Source organism: Zeugodacus cucurbitae, chromosome 5 (genome assembly GCF_028554725.1).
Source record: "Zeugodacus cucurbitae isolate PBARC_wt_2022May chromosome 5, idZeuCucr1.2, whole genome shotgun sequence".
NCBI classification, from domain to species: Eukaryota; Metazoa; Arthropoda; class Insecta; order Diptera; family Tephritidae; genus Zeugodacus; species Zeugodacus cucurbitae.
In genome coordinates, this window is record NC_071670.1 from 60,374,360 (window position 1) to 60,396,083 (window position 21,724).

General features: G+C 29.1%; 1 protein-coding gene across 6 annotated transcripts in view; it reads right to left on the reverse strand.

The window, feature by feature from the left end:
* Positions 1-203: 203 nt before the first annotated feature.
* Positions 204-21,724, reverse strand: part of LOC105219502 (transcription factor mef2A) — a 112,779-nt gene continuing 91,258 nt past the window's right edge. For all 6 annotated transcript variants that reach the window (XM_029045105.2, XM_054232184.1, XM_054232182.1 and 3 more), the window contains one exon: positions 204-4,808. In XM_029045105.2, coding sequence (XP_028900938.2) covers positions 2,914-4,808 — 1,895 coding nt within the window. In that variant the 3' untranslated portion in view covers positions 204-2,913. The remainder of the gene's footprint in view (positions 4,809-21,724) is intronic.

Below are 21,724 nucleotides of genomic sequence, written 5' to 3' on the forward strand. Positions count from 1 at the left end.
GATTTTCCACGATCCATTCAACTACTGACCCCACCCCCTCCCTCCACAGCTACCACTGCCAGTGCAAGCACGTGACTTGTGCAAATAAAAAGAGATTTTTTGTTTTTGTTTCAAATTATCGTAAAAAATAAATCGAGCTTTATTTTTTAGCAGCCATAAAATATCTCAACAAAAGTGTTGGATGACATTTTATGTTCGTTAGGTTTGTTTTTTGTTTTGTTTTGTTTTTGCATTTTGCATTTTGTTGCCATTTTGCTTTTCAAGGCTTAAGTTTTGCTGATAATTGATTTGTTGTATATATATTTTGTGTGTTTGTTTTTTACATTTTGTTGTTGTTGTTGTTTACTTTTACTTAATAGTAAAGCAGACACTAGTGAAAATGTGCGCCATACAAAGGTGTGAAAATCGAGTTATTGTTAAACATAATAAAGTAAATGTAAAGAGAAGAAGAAAAACTTACAATACATAAAAACAGCAATAACAACATTGCTTTGCTTGACATTTGCTTTTTGTTAAGTTAAGTTTTGCTTTTGCTTTTGCGTTTTTCTTGTTTTTTTTTTTTTCTTCAAGAAAATTTAACAACCTTTATATGCTCAGCTTGTGCTACATATGTATGTATGTTTGCTTGTATATACTATGTGTATGTATATGTAGTTTTAATCATTTTTAAAAACTAGGAACATCTTTTTACAATTTTTTTTTTCGCTTTACAAATACATATTTTTATTTTTTTTCTTACTTTGCTTTTTCATACTTTATGCTTCTTGCATATTTATGTATGTTTGTTTGTATAATTTTATTTATTATAAACAGCGCAACATTGTTGTAAAAAATATTTCTATTTTTTTACTGCTTTCTTTTACCAACTCTTCTTTTTTGGCCTACAGCCTGCCTTTGTATGCAAAATGTTTAATATTAAAAAAAAAAACAATATTTCTCGCAATAACGCTACAAAAAAATTACAACTTATATTTCTTGCTTTTCTTTTACAAAATGATATATATATTTATATATGTATATATGCTTGCTAACGTAGTAAACTTACAGCTAGTATTAAAAAAAATTACTAAACTAATTTTGCATGAAAATGGTGGGAGGTCAACAAATGTGTTACCACCTTACAAACGATTTAAAAAAAATATATTTTTTTTGTGCTTTTAGGTATGTTTTTAGTTTTTTGGACATTACTTGTGTTTTATATTTAATTTTATTTTTTTCTTAGCGAAATTATTATTTTGTATTAAAATAATTTTTTTTTGTTTTTATTTTGTAATTTTTTAATATTTTTGTCTAATCGTAAATGAATGATGTAATCGTCAATAAATAAAAAAAATAACATGTTATTATGCAAAATGAATTGTAAATTAATGAACTAAAAAGTTGCAAATGTTAAATCGTATGTATGTAGGTATTTTAACAATGTTAAAAATTAACATTAACAATGTAAAATTTGAACTACACTCTCTAGCGTAGCTCTTACATGTATGTATGTATGTTTGTATGTACGTTTTGTGTAAAAAAAATGTTATGAAATGCAAATACATAAAATAATATTCGTATGTTTCCTTATGAATGTGGTTGCAAATCGATATTTTTTATATGCCTATTGAACATTTGTATTTACAAATATTGGTTTGAAAATGTATTTCGAACGAAAACTAGAGTTTGGCAAAATTGGAGTGAAATTTTACAAAAAATTTTAGACAATTTTAGACAATTTTTTTATAAGAAAAAAACAAATTTTTCAAAAGAATATAAAAAAAATTAAAATTAGTTTTGAAAAAATTTTAAAAAATTTTTAAAAAAATTTGGAAAAAATGTTGAAAAAGTTTTGAAAAAAAATAAATAAAAATTTAAGAAACAAATAAAACAAAGATGGAAAGCAATTTTGAAAAAAAAAACATATTTAAAAAAATTGGAAATTAGTTTTCAAACATTTTTGAAAAGCAAATAAATAAAAAAAATTACAATTTTCAAATTAAAAAAATATTCAAACTTGATTTTTTTTTAAATAAAATTAAATTCAAAATATTTGAAGGAAAAAATAATTGTAATTTTAAAAATTTCGAAAAAAAAATTATTTCAAAACTTTTTGAAAAATAATAATTAAAATTTTTTGTAAAAATAAAAATTTAAACATTTAAAATAAAAAATATTTTTAAAATTAAACAAAAAAAATTAGTATTAAAAAAAAATTATAATTTAAAAATTATTTGAAAATTAGATTTTTGAAAAAAAAAATCCATTTCACTCATTTTGTCTATTTTTCGTGTATTTAACAAATCTTTTTCTTGTTAAAAAAAAAAAAAAACATTTTTCGATTTCACTCATCATGATTCCATTGAATTTACGTAGGTGGTGAACTGAAAAATATAAATGAGAACAGCGCGCGCTAGTGCAAAAAATCACAGCAATAAATCAGTACATTTTTTAAATAATTCCGCTCCATTTTTTGTAATGTGAACATCAAGCAGCTTTTGAATAATAGTTAAGAGATTTCCCACTTTCTTCTGGTACGGTTTTGAATTACATAATTGACGCGAGTCACGGCGTTTGGACAGCGCCAGCAAGTTGATACTCAACTTTAAACTTTACAACATATACGCTATATACTCTATATACTATATATAATTGTATGTATGTTTGTGTGTTTTGCGTATGCCTGATTAATTAGTAAGAAATGAAACAGAGCTTGTAAATTACAAAAAAAAAAAAATAAAACAACAACATTTTCATTTACAAGTATTTAACCAGTTACAATATATATACGCACACGAACACAATATACAATATGTATATGTATGTATATAAAAACACAGACACTCACTTAAACTCAGACACACAAAAACAGTGAAACAGCCCACTGTTTCACTTGAACCCCCTCTCAAACATACACACTCCAAATCCACTCGCTCAATACGCCGTCGGTCGCATCTCCTTGCGTACTTTCCACAACATCAACTCCAGGCAGGCGCGTGAGTCCTCGAAGCTGCTGTGCCCCGCATCGCCACACTGTATGTCGCGATTGAGACACGCCTTGGTCAGGTTCTTGAGCGCGCGCCGATAGGGGAAACCACTCGAGTGTGGGAATGCGATCGATGTGTCGATAATGCACTTATGTACTATTCGCAGCACACGCAAATCATTGTCCAACCCGTGACCGATCAGTATAGTATCGGCGTCGATCAGTTGCAGCAGATCGCGCTGCACTTCCGCGAGCGTCTTCACGCTCTTATTCGAGTGTGCGCAGAGATCTTTCTCGGTAATGCCCGAGAAACGTGTATTATAGTCGACAATTTCGACTTCGGGTCGCACGAAATGCTCATAGACGAGCTGACCATCGTAACCCACGACCGTCACCTTGGTCACTTCGAGTCCGCGGCCGGTGAAGGACATCTCGCAGTCGAGCGCATACACTTTCGTCGGTTTGTCATCGCAACGTGCACGTGTATGCACGAAATCGGTGTAGGGTCCATTAATGCCGACCACAGCGCCGGTCCAAACATGCAACGGATTGCGTGAACAACCCTCTGTATCTTTAGTGCCTGAACAGCAGGTGTATTGTGTGGTATAACCCTTGCTGCCCGTGTACAGATTATACAGTTTACCCCAGTGGAAAGTGCAGCTCTCGTAACTGAGGTACTCACCGGTCTCGGTGACGTGGAAGGTGCGCATACAACGTACACACTGCTTCTCCAACGACTGGTCGTACTGTGAGAATATCTGATAGCTGCCGTCGGGTGTGAAGCATGCTGTCGTGGTGGCGGGTTCATCCTCACCGGCTTCGCTCGAATCCGAGTCCATTGAGGGTGGGCTGGAGTCGCCTGAACCTTGACCCGAATCTGTTGAATTATCACCGCCGAGTGTCCATTGTGTTTTAAAACTGGCGGTGGTCGTTGTGCTGCTGCTGGTCGACGTGTAGTGCACTTGCAGTCCATCGACTGTATTGACGACATCCGTTTTGGTGGACGTGTGATGTGTGTGTACACCAGAAGGGCGTGGTAGACACTTGTAGATCTCAATGCAGCCCTCATGTATGGCGCTCTCAACGGGATAACCGTAGACGCGCAACAAATTCGGATCGATGATATAACGGCGCAACTGCTGCACCAATTCCGGCTCCGACATATTCAGTTTGGTGTGCTGACGCAACGGTGGTGCGAGTGCGCGTGCGATCTTGCGGAAATTCTCCGCATTACGCTTGCTGGCGGTGGGCGAGGCAGTGGGTGAGCAATTTGCCGAATTGGTGGGTGAGCTCGCGGCCGACGAAGTGCTCGAGGCCGAAGATGAGAGCGAATAGGTGGATGATGCGGAGGAGAGTGCGCTGCATACTGATGAGTTCGATGCTGAATTGGTGAGCGCGTGTGCACCGCCATTAACCTTAGAATTATTGTTGTTGTTGCCGTTGTTGTTGTGCTTATTGACCGCCTTCAAAGCAGCTGCTTTAGTGCACTGCTTACGCAAATTAACGCTGGTGGCCTTTGCTGTTTGTTGTTGCTGCTGTTGGTGTTGGTGTTGCTGTTGTTGCTGCTGTGCGGGACGTCGATTCTCTTTGCTGTCCTCATCGACATCCATGGGAATGGCTTGAAGTTGGTCGTTGGCGCTCTGCTCATCGTGACGCTTGCGGCGGCGCTGCTGTCGATTGCGGCGCGCCTTATTGCCAGCTTTCTTATCCGGTTGCGACATCACCGCGTAGACGGCGCTCAAGTCTTCATTGCTGGAGCTGGAGTTGAGGTCATCGCTGGCGGCCGCATCGCTCGAGGTGCTGTTACGATGTGCGGGATTGTGGCGCGCGGCCAACATATTGTCTGCAAGAGAGTAGAAGAAGCAAGGGTTAATTGGTGGAAGATTGTGTGAGGAGATATAAAAGATAATGATAATATATACAAAATACATATTGGAAATCAATTGAAATGCTAAACTTGTTGGCGTGCGCGCGTCCTTGAGCCTAAGCGCGTGAAGTTGTTAGTAAACTCAACACGCGTTCAACACTTCTGGTTTTACATGGCTTATCGCGGCGTCTAACAAATTATCGACACTACAAAGCGCTCATCCACACGTGTGTGTATGAGTGCGTGCGCTCCTCGCCAGCCACTTTGTACACTGTTGGCATAAATCATAAAGCGCTCAAGTCAAAATATTAAAAAAGAAGAAATATGAACTTAATCCCTCTGTGGTCTTCATAAATAAAAATTTGTCTTTCACATCGCGCATTATGACAGTTGCAGCTGTTGTTGTCCGTCCGAAAAAGTAAATATTGATTCTTTTGTTTTATTCATTGTATTTTTGCTGTACCCTTAAGTAAATGACAGACAATCGGCCAATTTGGTATGGCTCGTGTATATTTGCACAAATTAGCTTTGCAAATAATTTATTTAGTTTCGATTCAATTATTTGCAATATGTGTGCGCTCCATAGATTCTCTCTGTATTTTATTTTATTTACTTGCAAGCTTTTTTTTGATTTTTAATTTGTAGCTTTGTGCGCTTTATAGAGTCTTCGTGCAATTTTGATTGTGTGCCACTGATTTTGGCAAAGATAATTCGACAATAAATTAGTTATTTTGATCGCATTTATGATAGTATTTGGCTAAATGAAGCGATGGTATTGAATCTTATGACCAAATTGAAGTTGATTTGGTTTTTAATGGAAAACAAAAAAATTTCAAAATAATTTAAAAATAAAAAATATTTAAAATTAAAAAAAAAATGTTTTGGCAGAGTTGCCAAATATTTGAAATTTTTAAGAAAAACATCTTTTATTAAATATTATACTACAAAAATAGTAAAAGGGAAAAAAATTATAAAATGTAAACAGAATATAAAAAAATATTTAAAAATGAAAACAATGTTTTGTCAGAGCTGCCAACTATCTGAAGTTTTATAGAAAAAAAATATTTTACAAATTATTATACCGATGAATAGACACTTACACGTAAATATAATTGTCGTAATAAAATAATTTTTTTTCAGGGTTGCCAACTGACTATTGAAAATTTTTCGATATTAAGAAAAAAATTAAATTTTTATTTTTGATTGCTCATTGCGTGAAACTATTTGGTGTTTTTCAACCAGAGTTACCATATTTTGTTAATTTTTTTATTATTTTATTCTTAAATACCGACTACTAAGTAATTAAAAAAAAAAACAGAATTTACTGCTGAAAACGTAGTCAAAGAGAACGATATTTATACTAATTTCAACCACAAAATATTTTATGAAAATGTTGAAAATTTATTTTTAGGTATTTTTTATTAAATTTGTTAAACAGGGTTGCGAATTAAATTGGATAAAATTATTGATTTCATTAAAAAAAAAATACTGATTTTAATTGTGCGAATTTTTGCACTATTACAAATTTTTTAAAAAATCGTTTTGAAATTTTATAAAAATAAAAATAAATTTGAAAAGTGAAAAATTAAAAAAAATAATAACGAAAAATCAGCAAAATTTAATTAAATTACCGAAATTAATTAAGAATTTTTATTTATTTTTTAGAGTTGCCACAATTTTTTTACCAAAAATTTAACGAATGTTTTCACTTGCAAAAAATGTTTTTAGTAAATTGATCTCGATTGAAATTTCTAATGAAATTATTCAAATTTCTCATTAAATATATTTAAAAACACCACACATCAAATTTTCCTTTTATTACTTATTTAGCTTTTTAATGCGAAATTGATACCTTAAATGCACACGCTCCACCCACATAATCACAAAAATTCATTCATTCAATTCTCAGGCGTGTGTAAAAAAATATTTATTTCCTCATTTACAAGCGTTTACAGGGTACTTGCGAATGATTTAAATAAGTAAATGTCTACCGGGCGTATACGTAACCTCAGACAGGGCGTTGGTTATACATGCATACAAACATATATTTATAAAGGTATGTCAGTCAAGCACACTCACTATGTAAATGGGGAAATGAAATGCGCTCAAGCGTGCCTTACTGCGCGCATGCATGTACATATTTACATATGCGAGTATGTATGTTTGTATGTGTGTATAGGCGCATGTTATAAATAATTTATTGTATGCGGAACGACGCTGATATCGCGGCAATTTAAAGGAAGTAAAATGTATTTTAATTTCATTTCATTTTATTTCCTTAGGCTTTTTATGACAAAGCCATGTAATGTGTGTATCCAAGTAAATAAGTAATTTATACATATATGTATATTTATGGTTGTGTAAATAATGAAATGTGCGTAATTCGTGGGCGGAAGAGATTACTACGTGCGCCTGCTTTGATTTATTTAAATTATTTGTTGTGTAATTTTGTTGTTGTTATTTTTATAAGTGATTTATTTTAAATTTTTATTTTTTATTGGTTTTAGCCACATGTAGTTACACGCCATTGAGGAAGTATTTTTTTGAAGGATGAGTTGAGATATTTTAATAAAAGTTTGTAACACAGGGTGTATTTATAATACTTAAATACATATGTAAATAATTATATAAAATTAAGAAAAATTAAATTTAAATTAATTATTTTTTATATTTTTTGTGTAATTTATTTAATTAATTTTTAAATAAAAAAAATTTTAAATAAAAAAAAATTTAAATAAAAAAAAATGTTTAAATAAAAAAAAATTAAATAAAAAAATTTGGTATTAAAAGTAAAAAAATTTATTATTTTTATTTTTTTTTATAAAACTTTTTTTTAATAAAAAAAAAATATTTAAAAATTTAATTAAATAAATTACACAAAAAATATAAAAAATTAATATATATCATAAAATAACATAATATTATATGAAAAAAAATTTACAAAAAAAAAAAACAAAAACAAAATTCGCAGATATGTTTATTTAGGGGCGCCTATGAAAACTTGAACCCATTCTATGAACTTCATATTAACTTTATTATAATTTTGTGGGCGTAACAGCATAGGTACTTCTCAGGCTATTGACACCAGTAGCGCCTCACCATTCACAAAGGCAAATAAACGAGAAATTAATGCCGGCAAGGAGTGTGCTTTATATACAAATAGGTTGATCATATATATATACATACATAAGTATATATACAGATCTACATACATATATAAAATATATAAGACACATGACACTCAAACAGCAACCATATATGTTCATTAGTATGTGCGCTGTATGATCAACAGCGCCTTAACTTCCACCCAAAATCATGCGCTAAGCGCTAGCTTATACACTTGTCACCGCCGTTGAGCTTGACACTTGCCAAGGACACGCTGTTCAAACACTGTCGCGCTTAATTTATGGCCGAAAAGTCAACTGGCTTTTTTTATGTCGAGGAATATATTTTCTTGATATGAAAAGACATATGTATCTACCACATGTCTGTTTATATGTATGTATGTTTGCTTTGATAGTGGAGTTTTGTTTGCTCGTTAAAATGCTGCGTACGTGTACTGAAATTTTAGCATAAACTGAAAACTTAAACAAACAAAAAAAATAAATAAAAAAATTGAAATAAAAAAATTAAACAAAAAAAACTATAAAAGCAGCAAACAAGAAACCAGCAAATGCTGTGCTGCTTCAAAAAATGAATGAAAAAATTGGAGATATATCTCGTTTAAATGGAATTGCTTAAAACATTGCTTGTGTGTGTGTGTGTGTTTTAACTACAGCAAGCTCTGCAACGTGCTTAGCATTTTGAGGAAGCATTTGCGCTTCTGATAATAATTTGCTTATGCAGTTACGTCAATTGTATGTGACACAGGTACATATATATTATATGAATATATAACTATAGATCCAAAGGTCCAAAGAACGCCTCATACAAATTCATAGAATCACACTTATTGCCATTACTTTTTTTTTAATAATTAAATATGGAACTGACGACAGCTTGAAATTATTGTTATCGCTTCAAAAATTATATTTTCATTCATTTTTATTTGAATTTAGCCATTTTGCAATTATGGAGTAGTACCAAACTAGTGCTCAAGCGACCATTTATAGTAATCTCTGTTCTAAATTGTTGTAATAAATGAGAAATATAATTATTTTTGTTAAAAAATACATTTTTCAAGTTTTATATACCAGTCCGAAACTAGTACCGTATGAACTAGTTACTTTGAAACCAGTTTCAAACTGGTTATTTTTCAGAATTTTGTGCCAAAGCTTTATTTTTGTATTTTGTTATTCATACAGTTAAAATATAGTTAAAAACCAACTGGACCATATGTAACTAGTTGCGGACTAGTTGGTGTTTTTTCAAAAATTAACTTGAAATTAGCAGCACTTCTGTAAAATTATAAATATTTTGTACTCTTTGGGTTAATATACTAGTTTGAAGTGCCATAACTCGCACTCTTCTGCCATAACTCATCAACTCAAAATGATCAAAACACGCAAATATTGAAATGTTAGTTATATACATACTTTGTAAGTATGTTAGCCTATTTTATGCTTCAGTGTATGCAATTCATCATTTATGGTCACTAGCAAGCAAGCAAACACTTTCGTGAACATTTCATATTATTATATCTCTTTTTTTTCTCCAAATATAGACATTCAAAACACTGACCTTAGCTTTAATTGAATTTTGTTGTTGTTATTGAGTGTTGTGGTTAGTACACAGTCAAGCCTTAGCAAATAGAATATTCTATTCGCATTTATTTTTGTTGCACGCGCATATAAATAATGACACAAAAAATATTTATGGCGCATAAACTAAGAAAAAATGACAAAGTAGAAGAAGAAGCAGCCGGAGAAGAAGAAGCGCTAATACTAGACATGAAAAATATACTAATACTATATAATTGTGGCTAAAAAAATTATATTAATAAGTGCTCAAATAAACTTCAGTTGATTGTCACGTAAATTGGCCGCAGCGGTTGAGTGGCGAATATTAATATTAATAATAATAATAATAATAAATTTAATATAATTCATTATGTCTGTAGAGGAATATGTATGAGGAAAAATGTTCGTAACTCAATTTATGATTATTATTATTTTTTGTTTTTGCTAACAATTAGCTAGCATCTGGCGGCGCCGCCATTAGCCAACTGAGTGCGTGTGCATAAAAATTGCTGTGTGTATGTATGGATGTGTGTGTAATTAAAAATATTTTTTAGTCAAATATAGCTGTGTGACTCCAGCTGCGTACTTCATTGCTTGCTGTTGACATTTTCATGCTGACCATCACTATGTTTGCGCTGTTTCATGCTAGAGATGAGCACTGAAGTCGTTTTTTTTATAGAAATTGAAATTTTTCTATAATAAATTTTTGCTTATTTGTTTGTGTGTGTGTGTTTATTATGTTGTAATTATAATTCTGCGTACGAGACAACTATTAATAAAATACGTCTATACTATAAAAATTTAATTGCTTATACATAATTAATGCTGTGGCTCAGAGTGGGACGTGCAAGCCCATAAATGCTGATTGGAGCTAGTGGAATTTTTTCCATGCGTTCCATTGGCTGTCTTATCACCAAAAATATGTGACGCGGCAAGTTTTTTTATTAGTTGTAATTTTTGATAGTTTTGCGGTTGTGGCGTTTGGAAGTACTGAATGTAGTATTTTTTTTTTTAATTTTAGTACAAATTATTAAATATTGCATAATTAATTTTTGTATGTTTTAGTTTTGAAAATTTTGTTTTTCAATATGTATTCCAAGTAGAAATATTAAAAAAAAATGCATAAATATTATTTAAAAAATTTCACAAAAATTCTTTTACGAAAAAAAAAAATTTAAAATTTGTTGAGAGAAATTATATAAAAGAAAATTATTTTTTATAAATTGAATTTAAAGTTTGAACTTAAAGAAAATAGTATACATTTCATAATTAAGTTAAAAATTACATCAATTTAAAATAATTAATTTTTTTTATAATTTTTATGATTTTAATTTTAAGTTTTAATCAAAATAAATCAAACCAATTTTATTTAATTAATTTAAACAAATTTTATAAATATGATTTTTGAAATCAAAAATAAAATAAAACAAAATTTTTTAATTAATTTAAAATTTTATGTGAAATATTGCTTTCTAGTTTGAAATTTTTTCCCTAAATTTTAGCAAAATTTTCATTTGTAAATTATGTTAAAAATATGAAAATAATTTGAAGAATTTATTTAATTTATAGTTTTAATCATAATAAATCATATCAATTTTATTGAATTAATATAAAGAAATTTTATAAATAGGATTTTTTAAATTAAAAATAAAATAAAACAGAAATTTTGAATTAATTTTAAATTTGATGCAAAATATCGCTTTCTGGTTTGAAATTTTTTCATAAATTTTAATAAAATTTTTATTTGTAAGTTATGGTAAAAATAAAAAAATAATTTGATGAATTTATTTAAAAATAATGCTTAGAAAAGCAATCAAATTTTTTTAATTATTAAAAATTAAATTCGAATTTGTTGATATAAAATAAAATTATTATTACACACGAACAATATATTTTTTTATTTATATTTTTTTTTGTATAACACAAAGCTAAATTAATAAAAAAAATCATAAAAAAAATTAATTTATATTTAAATTTAAACAAAAATTTATATTTAAAAAATTCTGAAGAATATTTTTCAATATATAAAAATTACAATAATAAAAAAGTATTTAAATTATTTTTTTTTTTTTGTAAATTTGAGCAAAAATATGCCTATATTTAAAAAATTCTAAAGAATTCAATATATAAAAATTAAAATAATAAAAAAATTTTTTTTGTAAAATTTCAAATATATAAATATAAATGATTATTTATTTTTTTCCCAAAAAAAATATTAAACATTTTTTTTGTTTTTTTTTTCCTAAAAAATAAACATTGCAATTTATATTTAACTCCTGCTAGCAATCACAGCGTATTATGTTACTAATTACTCTATACTCAAACGCTCATACTAGCACACCACTAAAGTGCATATTACTAAATCACTTGCAAATATATTACATAACACCTTGGTAACTAACTAATGAACAGTGTTAACCAAAGAAAAATAATAGCAAAAATAAAGCAGAAAACTATTAGGTTAAGCTTGAAAAAAAAAAATCAATGAAAATCACTGCAGCAAACGCGTTGAGTCGCGCAAAGTCAATAATGCAGCAACAACAATAATAATAGCAACAGCAACGCTAAACGCAGCACGCGCTGCATATTTATGTTAATTTATATTTAATTACATCATCGCACAGCAGTGGGCGCATAGCAAAACGCGGTAATAATTGCATTGGAAGTGGTGTACAACAATAACAGCGCACATACAGAGGCAGAAATATATATATTTATTTATGCATTTAAATACATACAGACTTATTTTTATGTTTTATATATGCAGACAGACATGTATGAATGTGTATGTGTGTGTATGTGTTAGCTGTCAACAATGCAATTATTCATAGTTGTTGTTGTTGTTGTTGCTGCTTTTCATATTGCTCACAACGAGGCTATTGACAGTGCCATGCAATTGCAATTGTTTATAAACAAACCGCATTGTTGCTAACAAGCGAACAATGGACGGCCGCACACTAACACACACATATACACTGCTATATGCATATATGTATGTGTGCATGCATTTTCAATGCTGCCAATTGACTCATAAGCCGGCTGCAAATTGTTGACAACAACAAAATTAGCCAATAAATTGGCGTCGCACAAACAGTTAAGCGAGGTTAGTTATACGCCAGTTGGAGAGAGAGAGAGAGAGGTGGGGTGGCGTGTTGCGGTCTATAGTCACTAGCCGCGAACAGGTGTGTGTGTGTGCGCGAAAAAACATTAAATAATATAAAATAAAGAAAAGTAAGAAAATGAAACAATAAACGCGCAGCAGACAGGCGTTGCAGGCGCACGGACAAGCGCGGACGCACTTGACAGTCGCGGGCCATTTAAGGCGTCATCGAGGAAAACGACATTCGCGAAGTTAACGTCACGCTGACACGCCGTTGTTGTTATTGTGCTTAATGGATTGCAAATAAAATTGTTGTTGTTGTTTTATTTATTATATATATGTTACGTGCTTATGAGCATATAGTATACATATATGCTAAGGTGTTGAGCTAAATTGCCTACGCTTAGGTTGTTTTTGTATTTTTTGTTGTTAAAAATAAATATTTTTTTGTGTCAAAATGGCTTTACGAATCTTCATAAAAGCCTAAAAATTATAAAAATAAAAATATGTACTTAAAATTTCATCAAGAATACGTACTTCTAACACTAGAAATTTTATTGTTGTTCTTAATTGTGTCATAATCTTGTCTTTGATTGAATGCAAGCTACTGATATACATTTTGTTGGTTGAATTCTATAGAAAAAGTAGTAGAAAGTGTCAAAATGGCAAAATTTTAAAGATAGTCTAGTAATGGTCAACAGTAATTGAGAGTTAGTACCGAAATTATGGCTTTCAAAGACAAATATGAAGAGGTTGCTTAGCTTTACTAAAAGCGGAAGAGTTAGTGACAATTATGACAGATTTAAAGCTGTAAAATTTATTTAAAAATTGTTAAAAATCCATAATATTAATAGCTAACTGGTTACACAACTAGTTACCAAATGGTTATGTTTAGCTAAATATTTGCTTACTAATTTTTTTTTCATCAAAATATACTATTTTTTCAATAAAAATGTACTAAATGTGCTAAAAAATTATTTTTAAAAATTTCTTACAGCAGCTTTTAATAACATAACAGTGTACTGTTAATGCAACAGAGCCTCTGTTAGAAGCACAACTCTACTGCTATGCATATTTTAAAAGTTTTTATTATTTTTTGTATCAATTTTCCACAACAATTATAATTTCTACACGTTTCATTTCGTCGTATTCTTTGTATATTCAATAAACTGCTTAACAGTAAAACCATTTAACATGGCAACAATTGTTTACACTGTTCAATACTAACAGCTGATGTTATCAGTAAATATATTTGTTCGTGTTAAATTTTGATTTTTAGCAAATTCTGTAAAACTCTAACGGCAAAAATTTCCATCACAAAAAGCTAATCAATCGTCTGATTATAGTGAAATTATGAAATCAAAACAAAATAAAGGAAACATGTGTAGTCTATCAGCTGCCAATCAGGCAAACAAATTGCTATCTTTTACAAAAAAAAAACGCTTTCGCTCCAATACACAGCCTGCCTCAATGTACAAACGATTTTATTAATTTATAACATACATACATATGTATGAAGGGAGTGTAGAAGAAGAGCACATGTTTTTGGCTGTTTACTAAGAATTACAGTGGATTTGGAGGTGATTACACCTATATACTACACATATATAATTTCATACCTGTTCACTATTTCTCATCAAAAAGAACACAACAAAATATACAATATAAAAATTAATGCACAACAACAACAACAACAACAGCAACATTAATATACATATCACTGCCACCACCAGCAAAAGTAGCAAGAACAGTAGATAGAGCGACAGCAGAGGAGCGCAGCGAAAATTGCTCAAGTTGTCAAGTTGTCTTGTGTGTAAAATGATTTTGACATTTTGTCATTTTGTGTTGACATACTCAGCATTGTTGTTGTTGTTGATGGTGGTGGTGCTGTTGTCGTAGCTACTACTTGCTTGCGTGTGAGTTTTGTGTGCGCTCGCACAGGCCACACGCTGCTGTTGCCTACAAATGGTTTGTAAGGAATTTTAAAATTTGCCGGCCAACAAATTGCGCTGACAATTCATAAAATTCATATTATTTATAAAATTTTTTGCATATTTTTTTAATGCTTTTTGTTGTTGTTTATTTTTGTACGAACTTAAAATGCTAATGAAGTAGGAAATAATATTTATGTTTGCTTCTATAAAGTGCTTCCCATGCGGGGAGATTTTGTATGAGGAAACAGGGTGCTTAAATGTGTAGATATGTATGTATGTATGTAAATTTATGTAAACAGGTGTGTAAGCCTTAATTTATGGCAGACATTTAATTTTAGGCGTAGAAATATTTTTTTGTCTGTCGACACATTGAAAGAAAACAAACTTTAACTATTTTGAATAAAAAGTGAAGTCTTAAAAAAAATTTATTGAATTTTAAAAATATTTTGGAAAAAAATTTCGAATAAAATAATAAAATAATAAAAAAATTAAAATTAACAAATTTCAAAAAAAAAATTTTAATTTTATGGGTTTATGTTGGACATTTTAGAATTTGTGAAAAAATTTTAATATTTTTTTATGGTTTTGATTTGTTATAAACCAATACTATTATGCCATTTATCAAATTTTAAAATTTTAGTTTTATTTTTTTTATAATTCTATTTAGTTCAACATACCTATTAGTTCGCTGTCACGCTACAATTCTGTAGTGATAATCATCAAATGTGCTACTGAACACGTTGTGGCGCTAATGAAAACAATAGCAAAAAATTTTAGCGATATGCTAATGGCTTTCTATGCGACGCAAAAGCATTGCTGATAAGCTGTTCGTCATTTGTCAACGACAAGTGGTTGATAGTAGCGCATAACTTATGATGCATGTATGTATATACAGATTTTGGTAAATTTTTTTGTTTGTTTATCAATTAGAGTGATTATTGTATAGTGAATGAGAGATATTTAAAAAATTTTTTTGGTAGTGTATATTTTTTTTAAAAACTTCTTAAGTTCATTTTACTGAAAATAAAATTATAAAAAAAATATTTATTTTTTAATTTTTTATTATTGTAAAAAAATATTTTTTTTTATTTTTCATTGTAAAAAATATTTTTTTTTTTAATTTTGTTATTGTAAAAAATATTTTTTTAATTTTTTTTATTTTTTTAAATATTTTTTAAGACTTTTTGAATTTTTTGAATTTTATTTTTAATATTTTTTTATTTTTTAATTTATTTTGAATTTACCTAAGAAAATATCATAAACAATTATTAAATTGTACAAAATTATATATTTTTCAAAAACCGCAACTAACTAAAATGTTTATAAAATATTAATATTTGATATTTTAAAGAATTTTTAGAATTAACAAAATTCAAAATTATAAAAAAAAAAATATTTTGAAAATTTCAATTAATTAACCTTAGCTTTCAAAAGATTAAAGAAATTTCAAAGTAAACAAATTTCAAAATTTTTTATTTTATTTTTTAATATAATACTTCAATATGTTAACTCCATATTTCAAAAAAATTCCATATAAAGAAAAAAAAATTCAGAGTTACCAAATTTAAGAAAAATTACAACAACAATGTTGAATCAAAAAAATTTATAGTTTCTAACACTGAAGATATTTCGAGTTAACAAAATAAAAAAAAATTAAAAATTACAAAACTTTGAAAAAAAAATCGGAGCGTTTTGAATTTTATTTTTTTTTTTATTAATTTATTTTTTTTTAATTAATTAATTTATTTTTTTTATTTAATTTTTTTGCCTTTTTCTACTTCATTTTTTTTAATCTTAATTTTAAATTTTTTTATATTTTTTGTTACTTTTTTTACTTCATTTTTTTACTTCATTTTTTTTTTTTTAATTTTAATTTTAAATTTTTTTATAATTTTTTTGATTAAATTCTTCTTTTTCCTTCAATTTTGAAAACGTTCTCCACTGTAATAACTCATTAAAATATGATCGCCTGCTGAGTAGTGTTCTAAACATATGCGATGAGCTACCACTGCTAACTGCTTAGTATGGCGCTATCGTTGCTAACGACCATACAAACATACATACATACAATCTATATATATAAACTTACATATAAATAAAAGCAGCACGTTGCGGCAGTTAGAAAAGCGTGTAGACACAAATTTATTTATATGTACATATATATTTCAATTTCAACTGTTGAAAAAAAGGTGCTTGGTCACTTACAAGCGTCTTTTCTTTCACATTGTCTTCTCTCTTTGTTGTTATTGCTGTTGTTTTTTTAACACGTCCTGCGTCGACACACATACCTACAGCACGTACAAATGATTGCTGCCAATGCTGTTGGTGATTATTACCTATTTCATTGTAGCGACAGCAGCAACCATGTGCTTGCCTGCGGTAAGTCGGTGATCGTGTTCAAGGCGAAATGCGTAAATGCGAGTATATATGTATTATAAATAAATATATTTATTTCTAGCAGCGTTTTGTGACAGATTTCGCACGCCATACACGCCAACCACGCGCTTATCTCGCCTATCTCTCTATCTCTATACATTTACTTATCAATTTATTTATATTTGTATTTGAATTTTTGTATTTTTGTTCTTAAAATGTATTAATTAATTATTAAACAAATACGTATTAATTTCAAGCGTTTGCTGCTTATCTGCTTGGAAATATTACGAGTTTATGAAATATAAAACATGTGTTCTACTTAATATATTCGCATGCATAAATTGTGATCCGCGCGACGACAGTGCGTATGAGTAACCAGCAGCTGTTGGATGACATGCAATACATGTAAATATGTATGCATGTATATATGTATATGTATTTATTTCTGTGCATTATTATGCGCATTTCGTTGCTTGCACTCCACCAAATAGCCGCACAAATATCTATAAATAAATTGTGACACAGAAACACAATTTCCAAAAAGTTAGCCAAGTATGTTTGTCTATATATCTCTATATCTCTATATGTATGTGTGTTTGTCTGTTGTTTATTTATTGCAATCGCTTAAGCATGAAAATCAAATCAACTATGCTATGCGATGTAGTTCAATAAATTAGCACAGCAAAAATGAGACCATATAAAGCATTGTCCACAAGCAGAGCTGCAATGGAACTAGATATACTCATATATAGATATATATAGATATATGTGTATGTATGTACGTGCAATTTGGCGCATAAAAGCCGTTAGCGCATTTGAGTTTCTTTTGTTCGGCATCTAACAGACATGCAAAATCAATTGTAACTAGAACATAAGTATATTTCACTGTAGTTAATAGCCGTTTAACAGGCATATGGAAATTAGAAAAAATAACAAAAAATATAAAACTACAAAAACAAGGTAAAAAACAACAACAAAAACAGCAGCATAAAACAACAACAATAAAACATAAGACAGCAAAAAAGAATCATACCGCTGCCACTTGTTCGACGACCTGCTTATTCATGCCCAGAAATACACGCTTACTAAGTGCAGCTATCACACGAAAGCAGGTAGTAGTTACGAGCAGCACGCGAAACTTAACGCGGCCACCAACTTGTAAAGTGTTCGAACAACACACTTTCAACCATAATCGCATAACTTTGTTAGTGTGTGTGCGTGTGCGCTCGTGAGCCGCATAAGTTTGCCAATAATAATACTAACAGTGCCATAAAAAAAAGTGCCGGCATTTTCAAGGTTCAATTTTTTCCTAGCACTTCAATTGCCACTAACACACGCGTTACTTGTTGTTCTTGATTTTTCTTATACACTAATTTTTTCTGCTTCTTCTACTACTTCTTCTAACATTTTTTTCTATTTTTTTTTGCATTTGTACTCAACACGTTTCTGTTTGTATTGTATTGTGTGTGTTTTTATTGTTGCCAGTTACTAAGTCTATGTCTAGTATTTGATGGCGGCATAAAGTGTGAATGATTGATTTGAATTAAGCCGGTTTGTTGTTGAATTGTGGTATAGTCCACAAGAACAAGTCATAATGGGGTTTTATGCAAAAAAAAACAGTAACAATAAACCTAGTATTCGCATACGTCGGCGGTGAACTTGTTACCGGGTAAATGTGACAGACAGTCTAACTGACAAACTAGTTGTTGGCGACCGGCATTTACACGCTCCGTTAATTAAGCGGTCAGTCACAGTGGTAGTGTATTGACTGTTATAGTCTGGGAATTAAGATGTCAGTGAGTTTCATTGTCTAGAATCTTGTTTTAAAGTCATTTAATTAATATTTGACTTGTTAACTAAATCATTTAGTCAATCAATTTACCTTTGACTTGATTAGTTTCAAAGTCATTTAATTTCTATTTGGCACACTGACTAAATCAGTTAGCCAATTAATTTATCTTTGATCTGATGACCAAATCAAATAATCAATCAGTTAGTTATACAAGTCAATAGTCAATGATTTTATTTTCGACTAATTAGTTAAGATGTAAATTTATCATTAATTGATTAATTTCTCAAAAAGATGAAACTTAAATCACTTAGTCAATTGGCTGTTTAATCATTTCATTTATTAGCGAATGATAAGTCATAAATCTAAGATTTATTTACTAAAAAGTCAGTTTAGTAAGTTTCCTCTTCCCTGAATACACATCAAAGTCAATTGACTACTGAATCATTTAGTTTAATGACTAATTGCTACTTGATTGTTTTGTTTCACCGTAACACTGATATTTAATTCCAATAATTTTTTCAGTCAGCTAAGTTAGACAGCAACAGTTGTTACTGTCAATAAGTTAGTCACTGAATAAGTCAATTTGCAAGTTAATTATACAAATATAAATAAATATTGCATATAAATCTTTTAAGTGATCTAGTTATAGTGATCTAAGTTAATTAATTAATTAATTGTTTAATTAGCAAAGTCGTTCTGGTGATTTTCAAGTAATTTCTTTATTTAGTTTTTTTAGTTCGAGACTTTATTAATATTTGCTAATTGAAATTAAATATATAATCATTCATAAAATAAAATTTGAACTAATCAGTCGAACAATTAGTCAGTTAATCGCTAAGTCACTTAAAAACTATTGACTTACTAATGATTCATATGGAATCTCTAATTCACTTAGCAACCATGTTCTTACTACAAATGATCAAATAATTTCATTGGTTGTAAGTCACTCATCTACACAGAAATAAATCAGTTAGTGACTAAAATATCTTTTGCGTTAGCTCTTAAGCCTAGAGTGGTGTGCCTTCTGCTGATTTGCAAAGTAGCAAAAAATCTACTTAGAAACACGCATATTCTATCTAAAGCTACTTTGTCTTCAATTTTGGTTGTCACGTCTGTATTTTTGGCAATAAAGTTATTAACAAAAATGATAACTTATTTTGAATTGACTGCAAAAAAATATCCATTAAATTCTTATTTCAAAAGCTTTCAGCTTCGTCAATGGAGCGTGGGCTGTTAATAATTATTTGAAGTGGTTGAATGACACTTCACAAAATACCAATTATTCGCATAGACTATAGATTTCATTAATTTTCGATAGATAATGACACTTGGCGAATATTTAATGTGTGTATTTGCAAGAATATTATCGAAAGTAAAATGCTATTTATTGGAAAAAAAGTAATTAATGACAGGCAGGTAACAACTGGTTAAAAGACTTGAAGTAGTGTAGTACAAGTAATATATGGCATTTTTGGTATTATTTTGGTATTTTTTATAAACTAAGTAATAATATAAGTAATTTACCAAAAAAAATTAAAAATTATTAAAAAAAAAATTCAAATTATAAAAAAAAATTAAGAAAAATTAAAAATTATAATATATATATTATTATTAAAAAAGAAAAAAAATGTTATAATTTTTTTAATATAATTTTTGTGAATTATTTTATAACAAGCTTTTAATTTTTTCTTTTGGAAAAACAAATGAAAAAAAAAAAATATTTTTATTATATTTTTTTTAATTTTTTCAAAAATTTATTCAAATTTTTTTTTTTATAAATATATTTTTTTTAATAAAAAAAATAAGAAAAATTCATATTTAAAAAATTAAGAAAAATTTAAAATTAAAAATTATAATTAATTATATTATTATTAAAAAAAGAAAAAAAGTTGTAATTTTTTTAATAAAATTTTTGTGAGTTATTTTATAACATGTTTTTAATTTTTTTCTTTTGGAAAAAAAATTGAAAAAAAAATATTTTTATTATAATTTTTTCAAAAATTTATTCAATTTTTTTTTTAATTTTTTTTTTTTTAATTTTTTTAATAAATAAATTTTTTTAATTACTTATAATTAAATATTCACTTTTTATGTCAAAAATTTATTATTTCGCTATTTAAGTTTGGTAATTATACATCAGCTGCTGCATCACTGCGCTGTAAACCCAAAAAATTTACAATTATAATGAACTGTATTTCAACAGCAAATACATTTCAGAAAATCCAAAGTCATTCGTGCAAAGTGCAAAAGTGAGATGTCACAAGTCGCTCTTAAATAACTTTTATTGCACTTCACCAAGCCAAGTAACTAACTGTAATTGCAATTAAGTGCCGACTTAAGTGATTTGAAGAGTCAAAAGTTGTATGCAATAATTGCCGCATAACGGTAACCAGTTAATTGCGTTATAATTTATAGTACATAGCTAACTATTGTATGTACATATGTATGAAGCTCGTATATACCTAAGTGAGGAACTAACGCAATGATTAAGTGCATATGCGCAACCTAACACACACATACATAAATATGTATACGGACATATATAAGTGAAATTGCATGCCTGTGTTTCCAGCATATGCGCTTATTACTATTACTATTATTTTATTTTATTTTTTTTCCTTTTTTCCAAAAGCCACACTATAAAACTTGCAAAACGGAAATTAATTGCAAACTGAATTACAAAGTGTTATTACACTTGGCTTGTCGGTTGGTTGAATGGCTTTTTACGCTTTAATGAGCGTGCTAATGGGTAATTGCAACGTTGACTGCCAAGCATTATGATATGTGTTTGAATGGGTACAGAGTTGCATATGCAGTTACTGTCAGGCGTACATACATACTCGTATGTATACATACATGCAAGGGAGCATAGTGTAAGCTATGCAATTATAACGGTTAACAGCAGCGTTAAGCCAAGTTAGCACAAGTCAAGCAAGAGCGAGAAAATTTTATATAATATAATATAAAGTTCATTAAAAATTTAATTAAGATTTTATAGAAAATTAAAAAAA